The sequence below is a fragment of the Condylostylus longicornis genome, unplaced genomic scaffold (genome assembly GCF_029603195.1).
Source record: "Condylostylus longicornis isolate FDR11 unplaced genomic scaffold, ASM2960319v2 ptg000026l, whole genome shotgun sequence".
NCBI classification, from domain to species: Eukaryota; Metazoa; Arthropoda; class Insecta; order Diptera; family Dolichopodidae; genus Condylostylus; species Condylostylus longicornis.
The window spans coordinates 2,663,880-2,675,953 of NW_026577995.1; the positions used below are offsets into that span (position 1 = coordinate 2,663,880).

Below are 12,074 nucleotides of genomic sequence, written 5' to 3' on the forward strand. Positions count from 1 at the left end.
AAAATGAACGAAAACTTCTTAAGGTTTTAAAATTAAAAAGAGAATTAATGAATGACGTATGAATGAAGCATTTCACAATAAATGCACAAAGCTTTTCATTTGCACCTTTTGTTTACTTTATATTTCATCAAGCATTGAAACACAAAATACTTCAATAATGTTGTCTTAACTTAATTTACATAAATTTTTTTAGTCAATTTTAATTCTTGGTTTTATTATTTATGATACTTAGTTAACTTCAACTAACTTCAACTTACAATTGAATTATTTCTTTTACTACTTTCCTTTAATTTTTAATGTAATTATAATTTAAGTTTGATTTTGATTTTTAAAATATTTATATGAAATTTAAAAATGCATAGTGCGAAATTTTATGCAGATGATTACAATTTATATTTAGATAATAATAGATGTGTATGATTACAGATAGTAGCTTTGTTTTAGCGAATTACTAATAAAATTTTAATATTTAGTATAAAAAGTACATAAATTAAGTATTATACGTATGTAGATTAAGCTATTAAGTAGCTACTTAAAAATATCAATGTAATTTTCAATAATTAAGTAATTAAAGGTATAAGCAATAGTAAAAGAACTAATTATCTATTAATATTATGCCATACACAAATTAAGTATTCCTTGATATTGTTAATTTTAAATAAAGGAACAAAACAAAAGGAAACATTTTAATAACGCTTAGCCTAAAAGTATACAAAATTTAATAAGAAAATACTACAAAGGTATGTTAAAGTTTAAAAACTTCAATGTTTATTACAAATAAATATAAAAAAAAACCTAAATTTAAATCTATTTTTTTGTAAATGGAATTTATCTTATTTTTTTTTATAACATAATAATCCTAGAAATCCAGTCTGTATATCCAGAAATTCTTGTATAAACTCCTGGAAAATTTGAAATTCCACAAGTTCTTGGACCAAATGATACCAAACCTAATAAAATTAATTTTGGATTACGTCTATCAGTATTTTCTAACATAAGCGGACCACCGCTATCACCTAAAATAATAATTATTTCAAATTGAAAAAAAAAATTTATTATTAATTTTTAAAAATATGCAACATATTATACCTTGGCAAGCATCCATATTTTCTGTTCCTTGTGCACATATCTGTGAATTTGATACAATAATTGGTGTTCTAAAATTTATACTAAAATCTGAATAAATTTTAGCACATTCAGATTGATTTACAATTGGTAATCGAACAAAATTCATTTCTAAATCATTGGATCTAGAGTCCCCTTGAAAATATATCAAAAAATAAATTTAAAAATTATTTAAAATTTATTTTAAAATACAATTTTTTTTTTTGTTAATTTTAATTGAAGCATTTACAAAATAAAATTAATTAATACCTCTTGTGTTTGATAACCAACCAGCAACAGTTCCAATTCTTCCAGTTAAATTATTATCAACATCTCTGTAATCGCCAGCCGGTAAACATATTGGAATAATTTGTACTTGAAAAAGAATAGAAAAACTTACGTAAGTACAATATACATATGTATGTATGTAAATATAGCATGTTTTTGACTTCAAATTTGTTTCAACAATTATATGCAATAAATCGTCTTTGCAGTATTTTCGAATGCAATGGCTATTATATGTATTAAAAACTGTCATTATACTTTATAAACTTACAATTTAATTGTGATATCTTTATTAAAGCTATATCATTTGCATATTTTGGTGTATCATATCCTGGATGCGGTATAAGTTGATCTATTTGATATTCTGTATCAGTATTACTGTCATCTGAATCGTCACCTAATTTAATGTGTGATCTAAAAAAACAGATTTATTATGTTATTTTTATAAAGATAATTTTTAAACTTAAAAATTAAAGACTAAATTAAAAATACTTACATTTGTAAGGTATCTACTAAATTTGTAACACAATGAGCAGCCGTCACCATATACTGTTTATTAATAAATGATCCAGCACATCTGTAACTAATTGTTCCAGAAGCTTTTGTCAAAAATTGAAAATATAAAGAAAAAATTAGAATTAATTTGAGTGGTATTTTGTAAGAAAATAATTATGTGTACATTTAACAAATTGAAATTATTGGTCGTGTCGTGAGTTTTCAATAAAATTATAGCCTGTATAGTAAATATGTGCTCATATTCAATTGAATGAATATGACCGCATTCTTGCAAATATTACAAGTTTTCGTTCAAATCAGGTGGTAAAAAATCCGAAAACTTTATTAAATATAAAAATTTCACTTTGAGTCTGTAAGAAAACGATCAAACCACGACTCCTTAATAAATTTATATGTATGGGATTTTAATATTTTTTGAACATTTGTAATCGCTCCCCTTTCACTCGAAGTGAATTATTTAAATTCAAAATTATTCAAATTAATCTTAATATGAATTAAACAATCAATTTTCTTTTTTTAGGAAAATGGTGGAGGAGTTGAAAAAATGTCGCTCAGAACCATTGAATGGAACAGAATATCCATTACAATATGAATGTGATCCAACAACTGAAATAGAATTATCGAATTTAGAGCAATGCAAAGAAGAAACTATATTTGATCATCCTTATTGGCCACTAATAAAAAGCCTTTCAGTATTTGTAACAGGAATTTTAATAATTTATCAATGTCAAAATATTATTGATGAAATCAAGTAGATAATATACACATCTTACAAATAAAAACTTACTCAAATTTTTATAAGCAATTCGAGCCATCCATGGAAATTGTCCTGGTCCACTTGTTGTACCTCCTATAATTCTAGTACCAATTGATACACCACATTGCTCCGAATTAATTTGATTTCTATTATTTTTGTCATTCATAACATTATTATTACTATTATCATTATTACTATTACTATTACTATTATTTTCATTTGATGAATCTGATATGAGTGGTGGTACAAATGTTGTAGTTGTAGGTTTAGGTTTTATAGTTGGAGTTTGTGTTTGAAAACTTGGATAAAAAGTTGATGGAAATTGTGTTGGACTAAATCTATGATGATTATGATCATACCAATAATTATTTCTTGTATCATATGGATAATGATAATGATTATGATGGAAACGATTATAATCTTTATGTGATGGTATTCGTGTTGGATATCGTGATGGTATTCGATGCCTATAATATTTATCATGATAATCTTTATCAAATGTTTTATAATTTTCATAAAATTTATTATGATCATCATAAAAACTTGGTGGACAATTTTTATGAGTTTTTTTGTCTTCAAAATCAACTAAATTTTCCATTATAAAATTATTACCACTATCATCATCACTATTAAATTTTCTTATATCAATATCAATTGGTTTCTTATATTTCGGTTCTTTACTATATTCTGGATAATCGTTAATAATATGATTATGGTGAAAATTAGGATATTCATTATTTTCTTTTGGCCAATTCCAATCAGATGATGATCCAAATCGAAAACTAACTACTTCAACTGAATCTGGTACAATTGTTTTACCTTCAGGTGGGCAACAAATTAACGGTTCTGTATTATTAAAACCACAAGATGTTCTCTTTATTCTTTCCTTAATTGCTGATGGTATAGGTAATTTAACTTTTGATATAATATCAGTCATTCTTTGGCATTTTGATAAATTTATACATGAGCATTCTTCAAGGAAAAATATTTGTAATTTTTGTAATGTTGTAGCTTCATCATCTTTAATCAATGACAGTGATTGTTGATGTGATTTTGTGTAAACTGAAAAAAGAAAGTTAAATTATTAATAAGCTATAATTAATGAACAATTTATAAATCTTTGGCTTTGCAAAAAAATTGAAAAATGGTGTTAATTAGCTTTGTTGAAATATCACACCATTTTTAGTTTTATGCTATCATTTTTAACAATTAACAGAAATTTAAAAATTCTTTATTTTGAATAATAAATTATTTGATTTAATAAAAGCTTTCATTTGGCTCTTCCATCATCGTTAATCAATTAAAAAGTGTTGAAATCATTAATTAGATTAGATTGGAAAAAATGAGCCTTAAACACTCTGCCTGGCCGTATATACTCTTTGTGTACAAAAATTCTAGAAAAAGTAATATTTCTGGCAAACAAGATTTTTATTGATACCATTCCCGCTATGTTTCAGTTTAAAGCTGCTGAAAGACGTGAAAACACAAGTTTTTTTTTAATTGCAAAGGCGATTTGTTAATTTTGTCAATAAATCCAACAAAAACGTCAAGAATTTATTTCTTCTATCACAAAAAAAATGAATTTCTATCTACAAATGAACGTCATGTTGCGAAAGTCACCTTTGAAATTAAACGACAACTCCGAAGTAGATTTCAAATTTTTCATTCAAAGGACTAATATAAATTTAATTTTCATTCTTCCTCTCTCCAATCAAATTTCGTTGTACTCTCCCTCTCACCAGTGAATGAAATTTCAAAATTTGCAAAACACTTTTTTTGTTTCCTTGCTTCTCCTACATTGCATAAGCTGCATTTAATTCATTTCCATTAAATTAAGAGAGTTACTCAATTTCTTATTCAAGACAGGAAGGATACATCTTAATCCTTTAACTAAGTTAATATATCTTTCTCCAAAATTTATGCAAAATTATAATATAATTTATATACTTCTAAGCCCCTCAATAATAAAAGAATTATTTCAATAGATCGGTTTTATTTTCTAGATCTAAATCGTACTACAAGTTTTCTACTTAAATTGTGTAATAGAAATGTGCTACTTTACAAACCAATTATGGTTTAATTTATATTTATTAATAATATTTTGGCAAATCATTATATAAGTCAAAAAAAAAATAGACGTCATCTCATTGTTTTGTATAATTTAATACAAAAAATAAATGATTTCCAATTAATTATTTTAAATTATTGATTATTAGAAAATGAAAGTATTAAGACAACAAAAAAAAAATAGCATGTGTGTTGATTGTAATCTCAAATTCCAGTTTTATTCTATAATGAAGATTGATTGACATTAAATTTAAATAAATTTTTGCTTTCAAACACAATATGTATATGTATGTAGTGTCATATTCAAATTTGAGCTTTCTCTCATAATGAAATAAAGAGTAAACAAAAAAAACATTAATTCAAACAAGTTATTAAACAAATTCATTAAATAAAATCAATTGTTATTTCTAGATATTGCCGGTAAAGTTTGACTTCAATTTATTTTAAAAAAAATTTATTTTAATTACACTACGACATCTACACTAAAATACGCAAAATATGTTGATACAAAATTATTATGTGAGTTCTTCTGGTTATTGATGTATTCTGGTTGAAATGGTTTTATATTGATGCATTGACAAATCAGAGCAAAATTTTGCACTGCTACAACAATATCTTGTCACTGCTACTTTAGTATCTTTCTATACTCTAGTGCATAACATGTTCTGCACAAAAAGGTGGTGTAAAATTTTTTTTTTCTAGAGTAAAGTAAATAGAATGTTTTATAAGTTCAATTTACTTTTGTATATAGAAAATTATTGTCAATCATAATAAATTTTAATCACCCTTATTGTGAATCTTACTCGTAGAATTCTACGAATTTTAAACTAAGTTACGCACGTAGACTTTTGAGTAATTATAAATCTCACTCGTATAGATAATGAATCTACAATGACAACATTATTTTTCGGGGTTTCAAAATCGATATTTTATTACATCTGTCAAGTGTCAAAATTTAAATTTTTCAAATTTTTTTATATTCTATAAAATAATAGACATTTCAAAATTAATAGAGAATAAATAATATTAATTAAAATGAACCAAGCCTTTAAAAAAATTTGAATTTTCCTCAATTTACGTAAAAAAATAAAAAAGAACGAAAAAAAATTAACCGACCACTCTTGAATACTGGCTTTGTACGTAGAATTTTGACGTTTATTTTCATTACGAGTGTGATTCATAATTACTCTATTAGGAATTTCGGAATACAATTCTACTACTTCGCAATTTACAATATGAAACTCGTATTTTCTCCGAATTTTGGTGCTACAATAAGGGCAAATATATTTTTTTGAATATCTAAAATAACATGATCATAGACTCAATTTATATCATCAAAAAAATAAAACATAATCGACATAACTTAGACATAAATTTTCAAATTAAATTAAAAAATCATATGTAAATGTATTTCTAAACCCAAAGTTCTATTTTCATTTTCTTTCCTAAAACAATTCATATATGGGCTTAAATTACAATTTTCGCTATATACGAGTAATACGTCTGTTCTAACCCGTTTATAATTATGTAATTAATAAATTTTTTCAAAAAAATTTCTCATATTTTTTTTTCAAAATTTTAATTCAAAGCAAAATTACGATACTTTTACAACAGCAATCAGCACAAATTTTTTAATTGAAATTGACCAACTATTTGTAAGAAAATAAATTCATTTTGCGAATCTAAATTCTACTAATCATTTTGGAAAAATTTAGAATTTTAGTTGAGAAAGCGTATAAAAATTATAAATTTTTGAATTTGAAGATAAAAAATGTGTTGGGATATGAGTAAAATGAATTTGACTCATTAAGTTTTGTTAAAATATTATACATATGTATACCAATATGTGACAAACCCCTGACGGACCATAATATACTAACATACGCATGCGTATATGCTTAATATATAAAATACAAACAAGTTTATTAAAATCTTGTATGACACATTATAATATTTATGTTGATTTTTAACGTCAAAAAATAAATCACTTGTTAATTACCATAAACCACAATTTACGTCAAGAGAGAATTTTTTTGTAGCAAATTTTTATGAAATATTTTACTAAAAGAACAACTAAACAATAGAATAAATTTCGTTTACCATAATATTTTTATGCCTAATTTAAATTAAAGAAAAAAAAAAAGAAAAGTTACTTAAATTATTTTTTATAAGGTCAAAATTATGAAAAAGCTTCATCATTATCTTTGTATGTTTTTGTGTTTGTATGTATGTATGTAAGCATGAAAGAAACCATATCCTTCATTATATTAACCCTTAACTGATATCGTAATTTTCAATTCATTTATAGCCCAGATACTACATCCGGTTTCATGTTACGGCTCCAAATTAAAAATGCCTATACTTTTCCATAAAGGAAACAAAAAATTTTCACATCTTTGAACGGAAATCCACAGAAACCACAAAATTAAATATTATTTTTGTTTGGTTTCTCACGTAATTTTTCACGTACGTTTATCAAAAAACTGTCGCTACATCTACATCGTCCCTCCCAATTCTTCGTCATTACAAAAAATACTCGTGTTTCATCAACCAATTTATTTTCAATTTCTTTTCCGCTGCAAAATCGTAATATTTGATATTATATTGTATATACTCGTAATATCAAATTCGTACCCTTACAACTACTATCTCGCGGTAAACATCATCTAAAACGAAAAAATCTAAAGCCAAAAATTTTGGATTTTTTGGTTTATTCTTAATTATAATTTAATTGAAGAATACAAGAAAATAAAGATAATAACGTTAAATTTATCGTCCAAACTATGTTTTAAGTGGGTGATTTTTTACTCCCATAGACAATAGTTATGTGTTAAAATTATGAACAAGCATTTTATATGCAACCAAGTATTTAATAGGCTCATAGAGTATTTTTAAAAACAATTATCAATTAAGTACGGATTTAATGTAGATTCGTTTTGCTTTTCCAATTTATAAATTATGACCAGAGCAGACAGAAAGAAAATTAATTTTTTTTTCTTTTCTATTGAAAAATGAAAAACTTAAGAGAGAAACTTGATGGAAAAACTTAAAAACAAATTTTGATATTTTTAAGGTTAATTAAGAATTAACTTAATTTTTTTTAATATAATTGTTGCCCTATTAATTTAACCTTGTAATGGTTATTAAACAAGGTATAAACATAAAAGATTAGTTTGTTCAAATGTGTATGTACTTACTACATATTTTATATTGCGTATTATATTGCATTCTGTGGCTAAAGTGTATCAACTCAAAAAATGTGATTTCACAAATTTGAAAGCTATTAATTAATTTCAAGTATTTATTTATCCACCATTATTGTGTCTTATGTGATTAATTCAATTCAGAATTTTTATTATTTTAAGGTAATACACTTTTATTATATAGAAATTATAGGAATACAGCAAAGTAATTTAAGTTATAGAGGAAATATTTTCTTTAAAATTAATTTGTATAGTTTTTTGAATAGTTATATTGAGATTTCAGCAGCTAATTATAGTACCCTTATAAATATTTCAGTGCGATGGATTATACATATGCGTTGGAGGCCAAAATTTGAGCAAATTGTTGAGATTGATAAATAACTTATTTCATCTCATTTCGTTAGAGGAATATTTTTTTGCACCTCCATTTCGCCCCAAGTTATGGCAGGTCGACATTTACAAAGTTTGAATTTTGACAGTTTTATATTTCTGAAACTGTAAGCTTTTTCAAATAATTGTAAAAGCAAAAAGTTAATAGCAAATATCAGAAGTTTAAACTTTTACCGACCGAATTGCATATAAGGACGGTTATTCGATGATACCAAATTTCACATGTCGAATTTCGGCGGAAATGCATTCTTCCGTACTGTCTGTCAGTCTGCCTGTGCAGGTCAGTATCGCAAATTTTCATGAATTCAACTTATTATTTTATATTTTAATCATTAATATATGGCTATGCTCAATTCATAACTATTCTAACTACAATATTTACAGTGAAAGAATTTTGTAAAAATAAACGTAATGATGTAGAAAGTTCCATTTATTGTCCATTAGTACTTCTTGTTCTCTTCTTATATTCTTTTTAAGTTTTTCTTTTATTCCTATTTCTTTTTTGTTTTGTTTACGGTAATTTAATTGTTGTTATTTTTTTTAATAGTCAAACTTGATTTTTTTTTTACAAATTGTTGTAGATTGAATTGAAAGTTGAATTATTTTTTTATGCTACGTTATATTGCCCTCAAATTGTTACAAAGGTACAAACTTATATGAACATGCAAAATTATACTATTGAAATATTTAGAAAAAGAAAATTGAACTTATATAATTTAAGGTATGAATTTTTGTAAAATTCCAAAAAGGCCATAAAGGCCAAGTCTTTACGGTTTGCTTTTTGGATACAATCTGGTTATATACAAGACTTTGTCAAAATGAACATCAGATTCATAAGTTTGTAAGTGTAGGGGGTAGACGATATCTTGATTGATATAAGTATAAAAAAAATTATTATAAAATTTTAATTAGCTAGTTTATTATAAAAACTGTAGCATATCAAAATTTTAATGTTTTATTTAAAGTTAATTAATATTTTTGATATTATTATTTTTTTTCTACACATACACATATCGTCTAAATAACGGCGAACTCACGAATCCATACAAAATTATAGTTTTTCTTTTAATGAAGGTCAAGAATTCTAGCAATATAGCATATTAAGTAATCAAAAATATGCATGTACAAACATTATGTGCTACTTAATAAATTTAGATTAAAATTCCTTACTAATAAAATAAAATAAATTTTACGGTTTAATCTTTAATTTTTTAAATTAATGGTCAGTGGCGAGTCTTGCTTACATAAAAATGGTACATAATAAAATTTTTTGAACTCTTTAAAAATTTAATTGCGAAAAAAAAAATATATGAATAACTTCGAATTTCATTTTTATTTTGAATTTAAAAATTTTAATTTATTTTATATCAAAAATATTTTTTTAGCATTACAATTTTCATTCTCCTTTGATTTTATTGTCTGAGTTGAAAAATTGAAGAAAAAATTTCAAATAGAAAATTTAAAAAAAAAACTATATTTTACTCCAAGTGTCTTCTACCTTTAAATTGTGCTTGAGGGAAGAATTCTGTTATAGTATACTTGGTGAAAAATTTTTAAGTGTCGCTATCATCCTTATTTGATGTTGGTTTAATTATTTCTCAATATTTCTTTTCGTGGTAAATTTTATATATCTCTCTATATTTTTAGAGAGATATCGACCTGTCGGTTTGCATGTGCACGCGTACATTTCAAGTTCGGTAGAACAGAATTTCATGAAAATTTATATAAAAAAAAATTTATAGATATTTCAAGGATTGATCAATTTTTATCATAAATTCACATTTTTCCGCATTTGATTTCTATTTCTAAGTAACTGATGAATTTTTCAAGGAATTTTAATGTCATAATGTGAACCTCTTACTGTAAGAACTAAAATTATATTTTTCTAGATCTGTTAACTAAAAGATTACTAGCGCCCTTAAAATTTAAAAGTAGTAAAGACGACATAATATTTGTGCAACATTTTCGCAAAACTGGACAATACAGCGTGCTATTGGTTATGTGCTGATTACTTCAGGTTTTTTTTTTGTAATGAAAAGCACGAAATTATAAATTATAAACGTCACTGAGTTTTCTATTTAACTCAATTTTAATTAAAAAATTTTTTTTTTCTTTATGAATTTTCTTAAAATATAAAGAAAACACAGAGAAACCTTCCCTTTTTTTTCCTTAATTAAACTATGTACGTATAAACTATATAAGTACAACATTTTTATACGTGAAACTACCATGTAATTTTAATTTTAATTCTAAAAAATTTTTTCAAAAGATTAAAATCATTGCAATTTAATAAATATACAAAAAATATTAACCGCGCTCTATGTCTGTAAGCAATTAAGCATGAAAATCGCGTTCTGATGGTTAATCAGGCAATTAAAAAAAATTTTAAAACAAGAAAAAAAAAACCTGATGATGATTCAAAAAATTAAATTTTTTTTTTTTGTAATTTTAAGTGTTTTAAAGGTAACATTAAATTTAACGAATCCGCAACTTTAATGTGCTTTTAGTACAAAATATGTAGGTTGATTTTTGCTCTTTTTTTTGTAATTTTGTTTATTTTTTTCTAAATTAAATCAAAAAAATTTAAAAGTAAATTTTTAAAAACTCATTACCAAGGTTGGTTGAACTTAAAATTTTAAAAGAAAATTGCAGTCCGTTTTTTTTTTAATGAAAGTTGATTAGTTTTTTTCTGTTTTTTTTTTTTGTTCTTTTATTTTTAAGCGTGCTCTAACAAAAAGCGAAAACATTAAAAAAAAAACACAAAATTTTCATAATTTTTCTGCCTTGAATAAATTTATTTGTTTAAAATTAAAACAAGGTGCAATTTATATAGCACAATAAAGATTACATAATAAAATGCACGGCAGTAGGGTTTTCCAAATTTTTCCTTTCTGTTTTTTATTTTCCTCTTCATATTTTTGTGGTTTGGAGTTTTGATAATCGATTTTACCTTTAATATTTTTATGTTGCTATAATTAACCACAAATTTTAACAGAATGTCATTCAAATAAAAAAAAAAAAACTTCCAAAAATAACGGGTTTTGCCAAAAAATAATGTGTTGTACTTTTAAGGTATTTGTGGTGGTCAATGAAATCATTAATTTTCAATATCAAAAATCCTGATCCGAAATATGAATTAAAAATGAATTTCCAATTTTTTAAATTTTTAATTTTGGGAAATAATTTTTTGGTTTTCCATAAAATGAGATTATTTATAAGTATGTATGCTATACTCACAATGGATTTCATCGAATTGACCTTTTTTATTTTAAAGATTCATACACAATAAAATAAATAAATTTTTTACTGCTTTTCGAGATTATTTGAGAGTAATTACTATAATTTATGAAATAAATTTTTATTTCACATTCTCAATAAAAATTACGATTTTTCAGAATATGTTTCAGAATGTATTTATTGGCAATTTAGTATAGGTTATATTAGTATTAAAGTTCTTCTGACATTCAGAATGCAGTATTAATGTAATACTACATTGCATTTTTACAATGCAGTCGTTTTTAAAATTTTGCTATAAATATAGTGCAGTAGTATAACTTTTATCACTGCATTTTGTATGTCACGGTTCATCTAATATCAAATAAATTTTAAGAAATAACTTAAATTTTCTAAAATGCAATTACATATTTCCTATTTCATGTGTATAATACGTATGTATGTAGTATTTACGGTTTAATGATTAATGCGTCTTGTAAAGTAGGCGGTATTAGCTTTAATAATTCCGGTTTAGCTAT

The 12,074-nt window shown here is 24.4% G+C and overlaps 1 protein-coding gene across 1 annotated transcript in view; it reads right to left on the reverse strand.

The window, feature by feature from the left end:
* Positions 1–12,074, reverse strand: part of LOC129607040 (uncharacterized) — a 35,054-nt gene that overhangs the window by 15,625 nt on the left and 7,355 nt on the right. The window contains exons 2-7 of the mRNA XM_055517733.1: positions 2,693–3,724; positions 1,886–1,988; positions 1,661–1,803; positions 1,375–1,479; positions 1,090–1,260; positions 851–1,016 (exon numbers count right to left, since the gene is read on the reverse strand). Of these exons, the coding sequence (XP_055373708.1) occupies positions 851–1,016; positions 1,090–1,260; positions 1,375–1,479; positions 1,661–1,803; positions 1,886–1,988; positions 2,693–3,724 (1,720 nt within the window). The remainder of the gene's footprint in view (positions 1–850; positions 1,017–1,089; positions 1,261–1,374; positions 1,480–1,660; positions 1,804–1,885; positions 1,989–2,692; positions 3,725–12,074) is intronic.